This window comes from Myotis daubentonii, chromosome 2 (genome assembly GCF_963259705.1).
Source record: "Myotis daubentonii chromosome 2, mMyoDau2.1, whole genome shotgun sequence".
NCBI lineage: Eukaryota > Metazoa > Chordata > Mammalia > Chiroptera > Vespertilionidae > Myotis > Myotis daubentonii.
Genome location: NC_081841.1, coordinates 15,235,893 through 15,256,208, shown reverse-complemented (window position 1 = coordinate 15,256,208; position 20,316 = coordinate 15,235,893). Strand labels below are relative to the sequence as shown.

At 38.4% G+C, this 20,316-nt stretch overlaps 1 protein-coding gene across 4 annotated transcripts in view; it reads right to left on the bottom strand.

Moving 5' to 3' along the window:
* Nucleotides 1-7,047: 7,047 nt before the first annotated feature.
* Nucleotides 7,048-20,316, bottom strand: part of NUP37 (nucleoporin 37) — a 38,843-nt gene continuing 25,574 nt past the window's right edge. For 3 of the 4 annotated variants that reach the window (XM_059681833.1, XM_059681832.1, XM_059681834.1), the window contains exons 7-11: nt 12,832-12,922; nt 10,762-10,943; nt 9,715-9,765; nt 8,035-8,128; nt 7,048-7,279 (exon numbers count right to left, since the gene is read on the bottom strand). In XM_059681833.1, coding sequence (XP_059537816.1) covers nt 7,166-7,279; nt 8,035-8,128; nt 9,715-9,765; nt 10,762-10,943; nt 12,832-12,922 — 532 coding nt within the window. In that variant the 3' untranslated portion in view covers nt 7,048-7,165. The remainder of the gene's footprint in view (nt 7,280-8,034; nt 8,129-9,714; nt 9,766-10,761; nt 10,944-12,831; nt 12,923-20,316) is intronic. The other variant, XM_059681835.1, reaches the window with a different exon arrangement.

Below are 20,316 nucleotides of genomic sequence, written 5' to 3'. Positions count from 1 at the left end.
GATACCTCTCTCCTGAGTCTAGGGTCTCAATTCAGTTTCTGAAGAGGTGAGCACAAGGGAAGGAGTAACTGCCTGGCTACAAAAGAGGTGGAGGGCATTTGGGAGAACTAATCATTCCCCATCCAGACTTTTCATCAAACATGTTTTAGTGACCCCTGAAAGACTCCACCCTCCCTTCAGAACTGATGCCCCAAGAAATCCGAGTCTTAACTTTCCTGCCTTCGATGATGCCATTTCTCTTTTAATCCTTATACTAAGCCATGCTTTCATCACTTGCTTGATACCTTGTACATGCTACCTTTACCTTTTGTGACCATGTGGTATTGCCAACTTCTTTGTAATTTCTTTAAATTCCCTAACAACATTATATAGCTGTGCTACTTAGTAGCTGCCTATTTTTAAGTTAAGGATTTATTATGCAAATGAAATATTTATCATAGGAAACAAAAAAGTATAGGAGGAAAAAATGTCACAGTCTCTCTTATTAGAGGTAACCATTGACATTTTAATAGAGCCAAGTTATTTTATCTTGAATTCACGATGTCAGATTTGTCCCCCATTGGTGGGGGTATGAATGAAATAGGTTTGTCATGAGTCCTTGCTTAGGTTTATATACTCTATAGCACTCTGCACAGAATAACCCTCTCCATATATTAAAAAATAATTTGCAGCAAATGATGCCACTATCAGCTGCTTCTAATTAACCTCCTTTGGCTGTTTCAGTAAATGACTCAGCACCTGGACTTCTTAAAATGGTCAGGTTTTTTTGAATCACAACCACATAAAATCACTTAACACGACTCTGGAAGTTCAACATCAACATTTGGTCCTGTAGCCTTGTTTCTAGAGTCCAAAATGATCATGCTAGAACCTTTGCTATTACCCTTTTAAAAAATGGGCCAGGAGGTGTGAGCCAGTCAGTCTAGGAAAGTGGTTCACAATATTTTCCAGTATGTGAAGCCCTTCATAGAAAAAAAAAAAAAAATTGAGGATCCCTAGATGATTGTGGTTGGATATTTAATATTCACTGAGCAAACACATACATTGTTGGGGATTTAAAATGGGAACATTAGATGGAAATGGTGAACTATATTGGGAAACCCATCTTTAAAAGCCCCAATTTTTAATTCAAAGATAGTATTTCATGTCCTTTTATTTTCCAGGCTGGGTCCTACTAGTTTTCCTACCATACATCCTGCCTTAGAAAGTCTTGCCTCTTCTGTCACATAGGCAGGAATGGTTAACGGGTTCTGGCTTTCATCTTGAACTCCAGAGCCAAACCTGGGGTCACATAATAGATACCCAGATGACAGGCACACCTTATATGAGAACTTTTTAACCCTCTCAAGATTTCTGAATGAGATCTTCAAAATCCACTCTCTCTGAATTGGAGGGAAGGATTCTCTGGCAGATTCATTCTTCCTCCGTTAATGGTGTTTAGGAGGAGAAAGAGGCAGTTGGCAGGATGCCTGACATCATGTAGGGAAGTTGGATTTTGGAGCTGGCTATGTTATCTCAGGACTCCAGGAAATTGTGGCTTCAAAGGAAAAAGAGGATTTTGGTAGCAGTAAGATGTGTGTAATATTGAGAAACCCTTGCAATAATTCCATTCTCCCAGTTATTTGCTCTCAATAGGTAGGAAGCAATGACCCAGGGTCTTGTAAAGATCATTTACACATGTGAACACATCTTATTGTGGCAGGTGAGTGGGACGATGGGGAAAGGAATAGGTCAAAATGAAAGAACTGAGGAATGGCTCCATGGTCTTGGGGGTTAAAGTATTTGTGGGGTAAGACCTCTGATGCAGCTGTATATACCAGCAGGCCCTAGACTTGCTCACAATCAGGCACCAGGGAAATCACAGATTTCAATGAGGGATGCATGCACAGATGTTCTCCTTGGTACAGGCTCTTTGGAGAGAGGCACTGTTAGGCATTCACAACACAGCCTGAGGCTCCAGTGTCCAACTCCCAGGAGAACCAGCCCTACAGAATATTTGGCAAAGTATTTCAGATTCTAGAGAGTCTAAATCTTTTTTTGTTTTTAATATATTTTATTGATTTCTTACAGAGAGGAAGGGAGAGGGATAGAGAGTTAGAAACATTGATGAGAGAGAAACATCAATCAGCTGCGCCCCCCCCCCCCCCCCCCCGGGGATGTGCCCGCAACCAAGGTACATGCCCTTGACCAGAATCAAACCTGGGACCCTTCAGTCCGCAGGCCGACGCTATCCACTGAGCCAAACCGGTCAGGGCGAGAGTCTAAATCTTAATGAAAATAATTTCTACTTATAGGCTAGAAACCAAAGTGAGCTCTTATACAATAATTACAATAAAATCTATTTGTAATAAACAAACACCCAGTTTTCATTAGTACTAGTGGAAGAAAGAATTAGCAATTAGCAAGGAAACATTAAATTAAGAAAAGATGTAGAAAGTTCTTTAAAGAATAACTTAATATTGGTCTGGTTTAAACTTAATGAAGAAAGTCATTTCTTACAGTTACAGTCTAAGTAAAAATGAACTCAAATGAACTAAGCTGTTTAGACAGTCTATCTTACTTATCTCTGTGGTATAATTTATCACTAGTTGCCTCTGGCTTACTTTAGGGGTTAGTTGTCTGGGCCTTATTTCATTTATACACTGTCTCAAAAATAGAGATTTCCTAAAACAGTATTAGAAAGCTCTTACTAGAGATGGTTGCAGAGATTAACCTTAATTTCAGCCATAGTCTAATCTTGTCTGGATTTGGCTCAGTGATAGGACAACAGCTGTGTTTATAAAAAAGACCAAAGTTTTGTGTTTAACCATCATTAGAAACAAAGAGACCAGCAACATTCATTGCCTTTTCTTACAGAGAAAGGAAATAGGTACTCAACTCAATATAGCACTAAAAATGCAGTTGGTAGAAATGCTTATTTCATGGATCTTTAAATCTATTGGGTTTCTCAAATTGCTTGCAAAGGCTGAGAAACCTGGTGGCCTCCCCTTTAACTTACCATTGTTCAAATTAATTTTATGTTTATATACTGATAAGTGTTTCAAGAGCCTAGGTAGAGTATTCGGCTGGAGGCAAAGACCAACAGGTAGTTAGCATAATAAATGGGAAAGGTCCTTTAGAAGGCTGATGAACCTTGGGCTTTAGCAAGGGCTAAAAGCTATGCACTGATTCTTCTGTCAAAACAATGGTGGCTCAGGGCAATCTCCTAACTTGATAATCTTTTACCGTTTACCAAACCTTACCTTTGATATGTCTGCTTGCTTTGCTAAAGGGCAAATGTATATTCCAGTAAATAAAAACCTATGGGTCCAGAGATTCAGGGAGCCACTCCACTAGAGGGTGAGGCCTCTGCCTGGCTTTCCCCCATGCCTTCTAAATTTATATTTCTTATCCTGTATATCCATTTGCACGTAGCCCCTTCCCCAGATTCTGAATCCTTGCTGCAAAAGGTTGCGGCAGTCTTCTTTAAAAATTAGTGGAGAAGGCAAATAGCTATATAACAAAGACATAAGTTAAATAGAAATAAGCTGATCCAGGGAAATTTCCAGGCAAATGTAACTTGATCCTACATAAGGACCACAATTATTTTCACTAAGGTAGTTCAAAGAACAGCTGAAAAGGGCAGAAAGATTCAATGCTTTTGTATCCCCCATGAAGTCTGTGTCCATGCATGATTCAAAAGAAGTTGGTTATGTTGAGAATGAGTAATGGATATGTCATCCAATGTGTATCCTTTTCTCTTCTGTGAAATGAGATCCTCAAAGCTGATATCCTAATTATTTTGTTGTGTCACTGCAATTAGTTAACAAATGGTTGCTACACATTTCAAGTTATTATGTTAATAACAACATAAGAAAAGAACCTATGTTTTAAAAGGCATATTTCTTTAAATGTATAATTATAAATGCATGTTAGCTGTTTTGAAAACCTTTTCCAATGCCTGTTAAAATAAATGTTTTTGAATGAGCAAGGTGTTAGATTAAAGAAACAGAGTGTTCTCTCTGTCCCTGTTGCTGACCACACTGACAGCTTGATAATGATATGCTGGAACGGAATGCTGCTGCTGAGGACTTGACCAGTTGCCTAAGGAATATGTGGAAATGGACCATCAGAATGGTCATTTTTACTTTGTAAATTTTACTGGGGTTCAGAACTAAGGTTATTACTGGTATGGCATAAAGTTAGGTTAAATTGAGTTTAACTTTTTGAGCTACAGAAAAACATGGGGGATAATCTGGACCAAATACTTTTTCTCTCCTCCGAAATTAGTTTTGGGCACAGTACTGTCTCATAACTTCCCAATCAGCATTTCTGGGATAATGTCAGATTTTGGACAATTACAAAAAACCAGACACAAATGTGCAAACCAGATTTCGATTTCTTCTCCACTGACGTGAGATTTAAAACAGTAACAGGAACATTTCTAAGTCAGCGTCATTATGTAGTTGCAAATTACCAAAGTAAGAAACACATTAAAGTGCATGGGTGTGCGATTTTGTGTTTTGGCACGGGAAGAGTCACTGAAATATTCACAATGCACAAGCCAAATCATAAAAATAAAAGGGGCTACGATTCCATCATTTTGAAAGTGTAGGGTTTAGTTCTGACATCTTGGAGATTTGTGATATCCTGACTTTTGCTTCACAGTCCTAAATAATACAAGCTTTAGGACAAAAGCACAACTTTTTTCTTTTCTTTTCACAATGTTTGTAAGTGAAGCAATCCTGAGCAAAACTTAATTTCAACAAGAGAAAAACCATCTTAGACATATTTATCAACATTGAAAAACTAAAATTAAGTGACACACACACACACACACAATCAGCTCTTATGTTATTTACCAGGACTTAGACGTGATGACCAAGAACTTATTCCAAATCATACATTTCTTCCTGCCTTAGTCTAATTTAAACATTCTTTACTAAGAACAAAGTTTACTAAGGGAAAAGAATATCATTACACCATTTAAAGAATTGTACATACTAATGTTTAACAACAAAGTCGAAACTGGAAAATGGTTGCAATATTCTCTATGTAAGATGTTAAAAAAAAAAAAAAGGTTAGAGTTCTGTCCTTAGTAGGTAAAATGTATACCACTTCTGGAACCTGGAGGTAAAGGCATGTCTCTCATTTCTCACAGCATCATATTAATATACAAATGGAACACAGCCTGCCTCTCCTTGGCATAACTGTATTTACAAGACCACTATGACTTATCTTTCCCCTAGCAAAGAGTAGCACTACTGGAAATTTCGTCTGACAATGTTTATATTTGGGTAAGCCCTTATTCCGGAGATTCCATATCCCAGATACCAAGCCCAACATAACTCACCTCTCTAATCTCCACCCCTAAACATAACCCACTCAATTCCTAAGCCACCTTTTCTAAGTATAAGACGATTTTCAACTACACTGGCCCCATTTATTATTTCAGGATGTATCCCTTATTTTTATTAAATATTCTGAAATGACAAACTCTTACAAAATGTTTGGCCTATCCTGATGCTTTTAAGGCTCTACGTCCCATCACAGAGACTGTTAATGGGAACCATGTCAAAATTCACTGCCATTTTCCTTTGTAAGTGCAAAACCTGCTTATAAGGGGTAGAGGAAACTATTTCTATTATTTGGTAGTAATATTTTACTGTATTAAATAATTGACATGGAAATTGCTATGCTTTGTAATTTTTTTATCTGTACTTTAAAGCATATAACAGTTCATACCAAACATCTACATGATTACAAAACAGTATTGAAATTTTTTAAATACCTGTAACATTTCCCTATCAAAAGATAATTATCTTGATTCCATAAGATGCTATAAGAAATCATATAAATAGAGAACTTGAGTAAAAATATTCATTAGCATTAATTAAAATAAACTTTCAATTATTCAAAAATATGAACTATACATCTCTGAAATTATTACTTAAGTATTTTTTATTCACCTTTACTCAATCCTTACAGTAACTTCATGAGACACTGATTCCTGTCTCTATTTTATAGGATGAAATGTAGCTTCAACTCACAGGTATGCAGAGTTTGTAGGAATTTATTTAATTCCATATGACTGAAGGCCAAATCCCAAGCTTACACTCTTCTGATTACATCACAGTGTGTCACAAAAACATGGTGACTGCCTTACATAATACTGACTTCAATTTTGAGATGGTGAATACAGTTCTTTTGCCACTAGATGTCATCTCAAAAACACTTAAATTACTATAAAAATGGTGAAAATTCATAAAAGGCAAAAGCTGTTAAAAATGATGTTATTTTTTTTTTTGCCGAAACCGGTTTGGCTCAGCGGACAGAGCGTCGGCCTGCGGACTGAGGGGTCCCAGGTTCGATTCCGGTCAAGGGCATGTACCTGGGTTGCGGGCACATCCCCAGTGGGAAGTGTGCAGGAGGCAGCTGATCGATGTTTCTCTCTCATCGATGTTTCTAACTCTCTATCTCTCTCCCTTCCTCTCTGTAAAAAAAAATCAATAAAATATATTTTAAAAAAAAAAATGTTATTTTTCATGTTAAGCTTTATCCTATATACCAGATGTTCTAAGAATGTGGAGATGTATAGTCAAAAGGAATTTGCATATAATGAACAGGGTCGAGTAACATAATCGCTCACATTTTTTAAGGAATTAATCATCTTTTTAATATTAAATTAAATAATAACCTTTAATAATTCCTGAAAAAGTCCTAAGATTCCTACATATAACAGATTGCTAAGAAAATAAGCGTGTGCATGCACACATGCATGCACACACATACACTCAACAACTTCCACAGTAACACTGAAAGGAGATCCTTTTTTCCTTTTGTAAATACTTGGCCCTGAGAATTAGAAAAGTAGCATATATTTAAAGTATAGAGGATAGGATATACTCTGGATAATCCTGTGATAAAATCAAAAGCATTATGTTTCCCTAGTCATTTCTTTTCCGGAACTGCTGAGTCAATTATATTCTTAAGAGTTGATTAAAATACATACACATACACATACACACACACAGAACAGAGTAGAAAATTTTTTTCTCAAACCATTAATATTTTATTTAACAAAAACAACTGAGATATTTCTAGAGTTTACAGTATATTTAATATAAAAATAAGAAATTCTCCAAAAATGCAAAACTTATGGATCCAAGCTAGATAGAAATTTATTTCACATTTCAGTTACCCAAAACAACAGCTTGTGGTCGCCTCCAACTACACATAGTGGGAGTGTTCTATGCCAGGAAAGGCCAGATCCAACGACTACTGAACCAAGGAGGATGGGCTATAAAATAAGTGAAGAATTAAAGAAGCTTACTAAATCATCAAAGTTAGTAAGTAAAAACTACCCTTCAAAAATAAAAAATTCATTAATATATTGCCTTTATTTATAGCAGAATTAAAAAATATGCTTCCTCACAGGTGAAATAGGAATTATTTGCTTGCAGTTGGTTGGAAAGAAGGATACAAATAATCTATGAATTTCTAGTGCAACCCAAAGTCAAATATTTTTGCAGCCTAAACAAACCAAGCAAGCAAAATTATTATATTTAAATGAAGGACAGCCATGGCCAGTGTGACTCAGTGCTTAAGAGTGTCAGGTTCGATTCCCAGTCAGGGGTACACACCTGGATTGCAGGTTTGATCCTCAGCCCCAGTTGGGGCATGTGCAGGAAGCAATGGATCAATATGTCTCTCTCACATCGATATACTGATATTTCTCTCTCTCTCTTCACCCCTCCCCCACCTTCTCTCCCTTCCTCTCTCTCTAAAAATCAATGAAAAATGTATCCTCAGGTGAGGATTTAAAAAAATAAATCAAGGAGAAAATATAACAGAAGAAATAAAATGCTTCTTATATGTATATAGACAAAACATCTATTACCACTAGAGATTTAAGCATCAAAAATGCCTTCTTTTTCCAATTTAAGCAGATGACATTCATAAATATCTAGATACACATTACAAATTTGGGGGCTGTAAATGGAAAAGTAAAAAACAAATTAAAAACCTATATGCCACAAAACATCTCTACATTACCTGAGGGTGTCCTAAATGATGAATTTGAAACTGGCTTGCCATTTTGCCAGGATAACCAGTGGTTGCAAACAAATTTTCATTAATTGTGGACCACCTAAGGAAAGAAAGAATAAAAATAATTTCAGTATTTTACAGATAAGTATAAACTTTTCTAAAACAGGTTATATTTTTTTGTTGCACAAAACAATAATTTTATAACCCTGAATTTGTTAGTGGGGCTTTAAAATGAGAAATTCCAGGGAAGTTAACTATATTTTCTCATTCTGTAAATATTTATTAAGTGCTTATTGTGGTGTGCCACTTTGTTACATTCCAAAGTTACACATGTTAGCAGTTCCTTTTTTATAACCAAAGGGCTAACAGTGTGGTAGGGGATATCAACAAGGTATCAGACTGATATAAAATATAAACTATTTCACAGAAATACATTTAATGTTCTTACTGACACTCGTTATGAAATAGTGATAAACTCACAAGTTTAAATTCTTGGAGATGATACAAACACCTAGAATATTTAGATATTTAAATATTTAAGATTTAAGACTTCCTACACATTGGAATATAATGAATCAATGAATCAACGAATGATAATGGAGCTCCAGCCACATGCCCAACACTTTAATAAGTAGAAAAGATAAGAAAAAAAGAGAAAAGATTCCCTGACCAAAAAAACAGACAAAAATTTGTGGCAGACATTAGCTGCTTATTCAATAGCCTTTCTGACCTTTTTCCATGCTAACCGAACCCCAACTACCTTCTGGCAGTGTGTCTAACCCCAAAAGATGAGACACAATAGCAAAGATAGCTATTCCCAATGAAAAGGGAGTGCTCTTCCTCTCCCCTTACTTTGGCCAATGAGGAGGCTACGATGCCTGGAACAATGGAGGTCATCTTGCGACTGTGAAGCAACAAGTCCAAAGCCTTGCCATGGAGGGTGGCAAAGGGAAAGGTCTCAATTCCTGATGACGTTGTTGAGCTACTAAACTAATCCTGACACTGCCTTCTCCAGACTTCTTGTTAAGTACCATATACTATTTGCTTACATCTCTGAAGGCAGGACGCATCTCACAATCTCTGACATTCTTACATTGAGTGACTATAATCTTAGATTTGAAGTCATACACAAATGTTACACGTTCTATTGGTATTAGTCTCAGTCAGTAATTCTCCTTTGCTTGAAAATGAAAAGAGCCCTAAAGACTGTACGATACAATGGAATATTATGCAAAAAGGAATGAAAAACAAGGTAGACGTGAATGTTAATTTAAGCAAGAAAAAGAAAAGGGAGAGCAAGTTGCAGATCACGTCTAGCATGTTCTCATTTAGCACAAAAATGAAGTTTATATGGAAAAATATGGTTCCACCTACATTTTATAGCTTGATCAGTACATAAAATAAGGAAGCATATGCTCCAGATTAGGGGGGGGGGGGGGGGGAGATGGTATTCGTACAGTGGCAATGTGTCTTACAAAATTAAAAAAACAATATTGAAAAATCACTCCCTCGCCTAAACCAAAAGACAAGAGCAAAACCTTAGTTAAGACGACCCCCCCAAACAAACACACATAAATCCAGAGCAAAGAAGAGGATTGGGAAAGTATTCCAGATGGTGGCACTGCACGAACGAAGTAACCAAACTCAAAAAATAAAATTATAACTCCAACAGAAGTGGTACACTACCTAAATATGCAGGCTCGATCCATGTGGACAGGTCTCTTCACTTGAGGGTAACTAAAAGACAGTATTTTGGATTTTATGAATTATGTACTGGTCTTAAGTAGAACTTAAATTACAGTTTAAAAAGTATTTTCTTTAAATTAAAAAATATATTTCTATTAATTTCAGAGAGGTAGGGAGAGAAGGAAATAGACACATCAATGATGAAAGAGAATCATAGATCAGCTGCCTCCTGCACGCCCCCTACTGGGGTTCCAGCCCACAACACAGGCATGTGTGCTGATTGGGAATCGTACCATGACCTCCTGGTTCATAGGTCAATGCTCAACCACTGAGAAACACTGGCCGGGAGGTATTTTCTTTTTAAAAAACACAATGGCCAACCCCTAGCCAGTTTGGCTAAGTGGTTTGAGCATAGGTCTGCGGACCGTAGGGTCCTGGGTTTGATTCTGGTCAAGGCACATACCTTGGTTGCAGGCTCCTCCCCGGCCAGGTACTGGTCGAGGCTCGTGCAGGAGGCAACCAATCAATGTGTTTCTCTCACATCAATGCTTCTCTCTGTCTTTCCGTCTCTCTTCCACTCTCCCTAAAAATCAATGGAAAAATATCCTCGGTTGAGGATTAACAACAACAACAAAATAATAATAGATAACTTGTTTAAAAACAAAACAAAACATCACAATGGCCAATATACTTAAACTGTGACAAAATTCCAAATAAGCATGGGATTGAGATAGATGAAATATGATAAAGACATAAGCATGATGCAGAACCATCATAAAATACGATTATTCAACAGGGTCAGTGTTTGTTCAATGTAAGTAAACAATGCTCTAAGATTTCCTCCTCACATTGCTCTTTCTGGGTTGTGCTCAAAGTGAATCTGCAAAGCACCAATGCCCATCTTTGTTATCTAAACTCATAGCTCTGGCCCTTTCAAAATAGACTTGCCTTAGCTCAACTGTGAGGGCCAGCGATATAAAAATGGCTCAGTGGGTCATTAAAAACAATGACTGATTTTTGTAAGCAATAAATGAACTAAGAAAGTACCTGGATCGAGTAATATCCCAAATTAACCAATCATTCCCTGCAACAGCTCCAACTTTGAAGGTGTTTTTTAAACACCAGTGTGCTGACATTAATGGTATCTGTTCTGATTCAAGGGATAAAATAGCCTGTTGGGACATAAGATCATAAAATCGGATTGTTCCATTCTTCTCTGCAACCATCAGCTGTGAGACAGAAAAATAAAGAAAATTCAATAACTTCATTCACCAAATTTGAGAAGCAGGCAGAGATTCAATGTATGTAGTAAAATTTAAACATTTCCATAGCAACACTAATAAAAGAGAAAAATGGTAATTGGCGTACGAGCTACCCTTTTCATTGGCTAATCAGGGCTATATACAAATTAACTGCCAACTAAGATTGGCAGTTAACTGCCAACAAGATGGCGGTTAATTTGCATATGTAGGCACAATGCAGGGAGGCGAAAGGGAAAGCAGGAAGAAGCCCCCTGCCACTGACAGTGATCGGAAACCCAGGGGGGAGCTAAGAGCTGGGGGGCAGGGCAAAGGCGGCCCTGGGCCCTGACCCCAGCCATGATCGGAGAATCAGGTGCCTTTTCCGCCCTGGCCAGTGATAGCAGGAAGTAGGGGTGGAGCCAGCGATGGGAGCTGGGCACGGCCGAAGCTGGCAGTCCCAGGAGTTAGGGGTCCCTTGCCTGGGCCTAAAGCGAAGCCCCCGATCGTGGGGCCGCTGCAGCTGCAGGTCCCCACTGCCCGGGCCGGATGCCTAGGCCAGAGGCGTCAGGCCTGGGCAAGGGGCCGATCCTGCGATTGGAGGGTGATGGGGGTCAATGCCTGAGGGCTCCCAGTATGTGAGAGGGGGCAGGCTGGGCTGAGGGACACCCCCCCCCCCACACACACCCAGTGCACAAATTTCGTGCACCGGGCCCCTAGTATGTATTATAAATGGAAGATAAAATGCAAAGGATGCTTAAGTGCCGGCGACCAATTCCAGCATGTCATAATTTCAAGAGTTTCATCAAAAGGTTGGTGAGACTTGGAGACTCAACAAGGTTGAGTCACACATGTCACCAGCTGGGAATGGCTAAAGACATTTCCCCAAACCTGAGTAGGAAACTGATTGCTGGCTGCCAGACAGTTAAAGGGCATCTTAATCTACATGTTATTGCCTCCTACTGGCCAAACACCTGTACAGGCGTAGGCTATCCCCCAAACTGACAATGCTACTGTACCCTTTGAAACCTTACCCTTTGAAGTGTATTATCTCCACCTTGCCTTAGGACAAATTGTGTTAATAAAAGCAAGGGTCCTAGACAAGGAGGGAGTCTTCAGTTCCTTTAGCTGAAGGTCCTCTGACCCCCAATGTCTTTCAAAATTATATCTCATCTCTGGACTCTTTATTAGTCTCTGGATTTCTATGTCATCTATGCACAGCCTTTTCCAGATTCCTGAACCCTTCTAGATGCTGGGACAAGAACCCCGGCACTTAAGGAACTGGCATCAGCTCTGAACAACTGAAGGATTAACTTTAAGATGAATGTGGTAGCTTCTCAGATTCTAGGGAACAATGAAACAGAGTGATGCCCAAGAGAAGATACTGGCAAATAAGACAACTCTTGTTGAATGGCTCCCACTTTCTCAATGAAGTAAGAGTTAAGGCCAAATGATACTTTTAGGATTTTAGAACGCTCTATTTTGAATAGGTATTGATCATCACTGCAGTTATATCAGATACTTTCTGTTTATACACTATGGCTCACAAGCATGGATTTAACTTTTATTTTTAAACAAATGTTGCTACTAGGCAATCTGGGTATCAGTTTTTAGACTGTAATTTGCCAAAGAGCAGGAAAAGTGTCTTCTGAATGAATGCCATTTAGAGATGATGGTTGTCAAATAAAAACTTAATTATACAGAAATTTTAAGGTATAGCTTTCTAGAGTAAATGTATTTGTGACAAACACATTTGTGACAAGTACATTTGTCTCTGAGATGGAAAAAAGTCATTGATTTTTCTCCTCTATGTGTGCAAGTATTACACATGTATATATCTTTTCAGCTTGATAAAAAAAACTAAGTTATAAATAACAACCTTAAAAGATTCCTCAGGATGCCAGCACACACTCATCCCAGGGGAATTAAGAGCAAAATGAGATGTCTGTACTCCGTCCAAGTTCCAAATCCTAAGGAAAGAAAAGGAGTACAACTTTAAATATTTTTGATATATCACTACTAAAAAATACAATTTCCATGAATGTATTCCAAGGCATTAACTAAAGATTACAAGATAGACTTGTAATCTTTGTACTTAAAGTATATCTTTCAAGGAAAATGATAATATAATTATTTTAGAAACTTGTGAAAGCAGTATGAAGAATTTAACTTTTACCATACTGAATCACAGAAAAACAGTCACATACATTTTCTCATTAATTAACTTAACAATGTAACACTTGTAACCAAATTATTCGTATACTCCTTATTTTGTGGGCAAAATCTTAAACTAATCAGGTTGCATTCCTGCATCAGTAGACGTTTCAATTAACAATAATTTCTACAAAGGGTATCTCACTCTCCTCAACTGCGCCCCCACCCCCCCCAAGTGGCTCCCATTTTCTTTTTTTTTATTATTATTATTTTTTATTTTATTTTATTGCTTACAGTCTTACAAAGGGTATTACATATGTGTCCCTTTTCCCCCCCGCCCTTGACAATCCCCTGGCCTCCCCTACCCCCCAGTGTCTTATGTCCATTGGTTATGCTTATATGCCATTTTCAAAATAACATATAAAGAAGCTAGTATGAAGTGATGTGAATTTAGGGAGATAAATAATTTTCCATGGCTGCTTATTCCTTCTGCCTTTGGGTTTCCATGTGAGGGACCAATTACTATCTTATGTTTTCTGATATGGCTTACTTCCCCAATTCTCTTTCTCAAAGGTGGCCTTGATTGATAGCTATCACATTAAAGGTGAGTTGGATGAAAAAACACCTGGTTCCTTCCTCTCTCTCTCTCAAATTTTTCCAAATCCAGAGTAACAAGAACCAAGCTAATCACTGACATGGCTTTCTATTTCAATGTCTTTCCTATCCTGAGTGGAGATCAAAACTCAGAAGTCTCCCTTTGTTGTGAGAAGTGCTATCCCCAACCCAGACTGATAGTTTTTCCAGCTCATTCTTCACACACAGCCACTATTATGTCTCACTGGTACAGAGTGTGGCATAGAGTTAGCAAGGCAGGAGACAGAAATTGGTGGGTCATTGGCAAAGTGCCCACAGAATTCTGGTCCTTAAGAATTGAACTCACTAATTAGAATGCCTTGGACTTTTCCTTCTAGGTTTTAGAGTTCACACTTCATTAAGAACCATAAATAATTTCAACAAACTTAAAGAATATATCTTTAAAGTCTAGGCAAAAGTGTATTTCAATGAAAGAAGACGTATTTATTAAACAATGTTACTATTCTGTACCAAACCACTTTTCTTCCTCAGAGAAATTATAGGGTCTCTAATCTTGAAATATTATAGTAACATATAAACTAATATAAATATTTTTCAAAATGATTATTTATTTGATTAGCTAATTTAGAAACATACTCTTTTCTCTTGCCAAATCAATACTTTATATCTGTATGTACTACATAAGGGAGAGAATTACAATTTAATTAAAGAGGTGAATCACATTTACCAAGGGTTTTTGCAATTGCGTTTCACTCCCCTCAATGAAGAAGATAATTAATTATGGCAACTGAATATTTTTTTCTCCTCCATTGCCTTTTGTATAATTAAGTACTGGGCTAGCATGTATTTTATCATGATTGAAATAGTAGGAGTCTGTCTTGCAAATTCAGCGAGTCCCATGAGAAAATGATTGAAAGGCTCCATTCCTTTGATCTCATTCTAATATTTACTTGGTTTTTGTTTGCAATTATATAAATTGAATACATACCAGAACATTTTTATGATATTTTCCCCTTTCAAATGAAGGAAACCAAAGAGATAGAAAATATGGATAAAGATATTTGATAAAAACAGGTCAATTAATGAAGTGTATTCCTGTCCTAAAAATCAAATTTTTTCACAGTATTTTGTCCCGAACAGAACCTGACACTTAAAAAAAAAAAACTGATTTAAAATGAGGATAATCCAGATTACTTTACAGGACTAGGATAAAATGGTTTATGGTTTATAATTATATGCTTATTAAATAATTCTCAGTGGTTGCATACTCCAAGTACCAAATAGGCACAATACAACGAACTGGGATGAAATGAGTTATCATAACCAAATTAGCTGCAGATGGTACACTTTAGGTTGTTAAGTCTTATTTCCCTTTTTGATAGATTCCATAATTAAGCTCTTCTCAAATCCTTTTGTGGAGCTCAACACATTTTTCAGTGTCTTTACTACATGACTTATCTAGTTAATAACAGTTCCATCACATAAAGTCACATTTCTTTTGTTTAAAATATTTTTACAGCACAGCATACATAATAAAAATACACAAATCTTAAGCATAAAGTTCAAAGAACACACTCAAAGAAAACAGTACCCAACTTAAGAAACCGAGTATTTTCAGAACTCTAAAAGTCATCTTGCGCTTTCTTTCAGTCATATTTTCTTGCTCTCACCAAGGTATCACTATCCTGACTTTTAACACTTTAGCCTCTTTTGAAGATAATAAAAATGGAATCCTACGGAATGGATTTTCTTGGTCTGGTATCTTTCACTCAACATTAGATTTTGTGATATTTACCCACGCTCCTGCAGGTTGTACTATGTACTACTCCATTAACTAAATCATCTGCAATGTACTTATTCACACTACTATTGATAAACATTTAAGTTGGTTCCAAATTTGCGTCATTACCAATAATGCTGCTATAAACCTTCTTGTACATCTTTAGTGAAGACAGACACCCCTTCCCGCCTTTACACACAAAACACACATACCAACCCACTTTCTGGGTACATGCTCAGGCATGGAATTGCTGGGTAACAGCTTACAAATATGTTCAACTTTAGCAGGTATCGTCAGATAGGTTTCCAAACTGCCTTACCTCATTTTTTCTTCTTCCTCTCTCACATTTATTAATGACCAACTGAAAAGGCCTACATTTTCTCTGACACACTTTCTGACAAAAATAATCTTAAAACAATCATTTGTTGAATGACAAAAAGCACAACTTTTTAGTTGGTCTTATTTGTAAGGTAGATTTCTCAAAGCACCCTTCTTTCTTGCATTTTATGTTATTTTCATGTATCTATGTTTGGATAGATTTGCATCCATTTTAAAATGTAGTGAACACAATTTATACAGTAGGAGCTCTCTTAATTGAGCTCCTTCTGACACTCTTCCTTTGTCCCTCTGGAGAACTGAAGAGGAAGAGGCAATTTTCTTCTAATATTCTTGCACATGCATATTGTAGGCTTACCAAGAGGGACTATGGGTTCTTTGCTAGCAAAACAGTTTCTAAGTGATATGAACCCATGTTTATTAATGTGATTAAGTAATATTATATAAGCTGACAGAATATGAATGTGAAAGAGCTGCTTCAATGAAACTAAGTTGATGACAACTAACTAACTAATGGTATCTAAATTTAAAAAGCATTCATAAATTAGGCATGTGTGCCACAGAAAATTAAGCAATAAATATTATAAAAATCTAGATATATTTGAATTAAGACTGCTTAGCAAGTGTTTTCATTGTAGGCACTGTATCATGGGTGTGGGTCATGTAAAAAAGAGGTCCTTAACACTTGTCAATGGTCTCATAACTGAAGGAAAGAGAAAGCCTTGCCCTCGTCAAAAGGTTGGCAAAGTTCACAAATTTTCATATGTATGTTGTATAAGAAAATAAGGTAGGTAGATAGTCCATTAAAATGATTTCCTAAAAAAAAGGAGGACCTATGTAATACCTTCAGCAATACTAGTAAAGATTAAAAAGAAAAAAAAAATGATTTCCTGAGTTTACTGACTCTTTTTATCTAAGGAACGACAGATTTAGACTATGTCAGATAAGAGTTTCTAGTGTAACGGGGGGTGGGGGGGGGGTGGGGGAGGAATACATAACTTTGGAAATTAATATTTTAATATTTCCAAATATATTGTTAACACATCCTATCTAATAAAAGAGAAACATGGGAATTAGCGTACGACCGCTACCCTTCCCATTGGCTCATCAGCGAGATATGCAAATTAACTGCCAGCCATGATGGCGGCTGGCAGCCAGGCATCTTGAAACTAACATGAGGCTTGCTTGCTTCAGTGACGGAGGACTCCAACGTTCCCCGCCTGCCTTGCAGGCCTCTGAGCTTCCAGTTTGAAACATTGTAACAAATATAGAAGCTAAACAAAACCCCAGAAACCTGCTTTCAGCAAGCCCGGGATCTCAGAGCTGGAGTTATACATTGTTTCGATTATAGAACCCAAACAAACCAGATACTGTCTTTCAGCAGCAGAGGCCTCAGAGCTGGAGCCAGAGCTAAAGCTGGCCCAGAATAAAAAGAAAAAAGAAAAAAAGGAGCAGTTGGGAGCTTCAGTCAGCATGAAAACAGCCCTCAGCCCCTCACCCAGACTGGCCAGGCACCCCAGTGGGGACCCCAACCCTGAAGGGTGTGTGACCAGCTGCAAACAGCCATCATCCCCTCACCTAGGCTGGCCAGGCACCCCAGTGGGGACCCCCACCCTGATCCAGGACACCCTTCAGGGCAAACCAGCCAGCCCCACCCATGCACCAGGCCTCTATCCTATATAGTAAAAGGGTAATATGCCTCCCAGCACCGGGATCAGCGGAGCAGCGAGGCCTCCCAGCACCAGGATCAGCGGAGCCGAGAGGCCTCCCGGCACTGGGATCAGCATGACAGGGCGCAGGGCCTCAACCCCCTGATCGGCCCTGCTCTGTGACAGGGTGTGGCGCCCCAACCCCCCCACCCGCCACGGGCCCTGCTCTGTGTGTGATGGGGTAGAGCCATAACCTCCCCATTGGCCCTGCCCTGAGTGTGAGAGTGGCGGCGCCCCAACCACCTGATCGGCCCTGCTCTGTGGATGATAGAAGGCGGCACCCCAACCCCTGCCCCCTACCCCCCCCCCCCCCCCGCAAACGGGCCCTGCTCTGTGTGTGATGGTGTAGAGCCATAACCTCCCCATCGGCTCTGTCCTGAGTGTGACAGGGTGCGGCACCCCAACCCCCTGATTGGCCCTGCCCTGGATGTGACAGGGTGTGGTGCCCCAACTCCCCTATCGGCCCTACTCTGTGAGTGACAGGGGGGAGCTCCTCAATCCCCTGATCGGCCCTGCTCTGTGCATGACAGGGGGGAGCTCCCCAACCCCTTGATGGGCCCTGCTCTGTGTGTGACAGGGTACGGAGCCCCAACCCCCCTGATGGGCCCTGCTCTGTGCGTGACAGGGGGCAGCGCCCCAAACCCCCTGATGGGCCCTGCTCTGTGCGTGACAGGGTGTGGGGCCGCAATCTCCCCATCGACCCTGCCTTGAGTGTGACAGGGGGCGGTGCCCCAACGCCCCAATCGGCCATACCCTGAGCATGACTGAGGGTGGCATGGCAACCTCCCAATCTGCCCTGCTCTGTGCATGACAGGGGGTGGCGCCCCAACTCCCCAATCGGCCCTGCTCTGAGCCAGACCAGGGGTTGCACCTAGGGATTGGGCCTGCTCTCTGCCACCCGGGAGCAGGCCTAAGCCAGAAGGTCGTTATCCCCCGAGGGGTCCCAGACTGTGAGAGGGCACAGGCCAGGCTGAGGGACCCACCCCTCCCCCCCGAGTGCACAAATTTTTGTGCACCGGGCCTCTAGTTTATGTATAAATAAAATTACCTAGAAGTTAATTATCACCACAGAAACATAATTTTAAGAGAAGTACATTATAGAAATAGAAAAGCTGTAAGCGTTCATAGCCTTAATACACACAATCAAACACATGTAAAGACAATAGATCATTTATAAAAGTATTAAAATATAACATTACCAAGTTAAACTACCTTGACAAAAAAATCAGGAGCTATATGAAGGATATATATATATGTACCTACTTAAATGTTTGCAAGGGAAATTTCAAAGTAAAAGCTTTTAAGATAAAGTTAATCAGCTGACATATTAAGAAGCCAATAATATAAACTGAATTAAAAGGCGTCACTCTTCAAGTAAAATAAAGTAACACTTTTGGTCCAATTTGACTATAACAAACATCTCCAACCCCTCATCACTCTGTAGTCCTAAGTAGAACTCTTAGATTTAGCTGTAAAATGTATGGATAAAGAGCTAAGATTATGAATTACAATTACTTTACTTTTTGGTAGTTTATAGTTAAAATTATTTGGTAGTTTATTATTAAATCATTTCAGGCTGAGCACTTTTCAGAACATCACATATTCCTACTATATATTACTTAAATGTAGTTCCATTTAATTAATAAAAAGATATCACAAATTGGCTGTTGGCGTATTGAGGATATTGTAGATATTCTCTAGGGCCTTTTAAATTGAAAATTAGAGGGAGATGTTCTCTCTGAGAATTCAAAAGGAAACTTCCTGGGTAATACTCTGTTCTTTTTATTTGTTTGTTCTCTAGTTTTAATTGGCAGCTCATCGTCTGTTAGGAAGTTCATCGTATAAGGAAATTTCTGCTACCAAATGTTCATGACCAAGAACACAGACAAAGAAGGAACAGATGACATTAAATGACACATCTGTATCCATTTGGTCTTCTGTAAATGATAAAGCAAAAAATACAAACTACAATCTAAAAGACATGGCTGGATCACATGAACCTCTGCATTAATTAAATATAAAAGTAAGAACAAAAGTAATACCGAGATGTAGTTATAAGGATGAGAAGGCACTTTACAATGTTACTGGGTGTAGGAAAGGGACCTCTGACACTTATAGACAAAAAACACTTTTCACTAAATTTGTGATAGCAAAATGAAGATTTCCCCCCTCTCATTTCCAAGTAACTAATCTCTAAGTTACTCATCATGCTATGGATGATTGGAAAAAGGAAGAGATATGGTGTACTTCCTAAGTCAGTGAACATACAATTAGAAAAATAAACAAATTATGAAATAATTTGGTGTTAAAATATCTGGTTTTAAGTGCAAAAGGAATTCAGACGTAGGGGACCATATAATAAAAGAAAAAATCTAGAATAAATGTTGTTATTCTGTGGCTTAGACTATGAAGAACTTTGGTATCTAGGCAAAAAGCTTAATGGCACAACTGTATGAACTAAGAATTTTGTAAGGAGTGTATGTCAGTGTTTGAAATATATTCAGAAATAAGAGTAGACTAATTCTGCTTTTTTTAATACTCCATACTACTAACCAAGTAGTATTAATGTATTAGTAGTATTCATGATAAAAGAAATGGATTATCAGAAGCTTTACTGATTTGAGATTAAGATTTATAAAGGAGAAAATGAGAAGTAACTGTATATATTACCCTTCAATAATTAAAAATGGGTCAATGATAGAGTCCATTGATAGAGTCTAATGATAGAATCCAATCAAAGGCTATTCATGTTTTGGAGGGGAGAAGAAGTGCCCTGATTCAAACATAATGC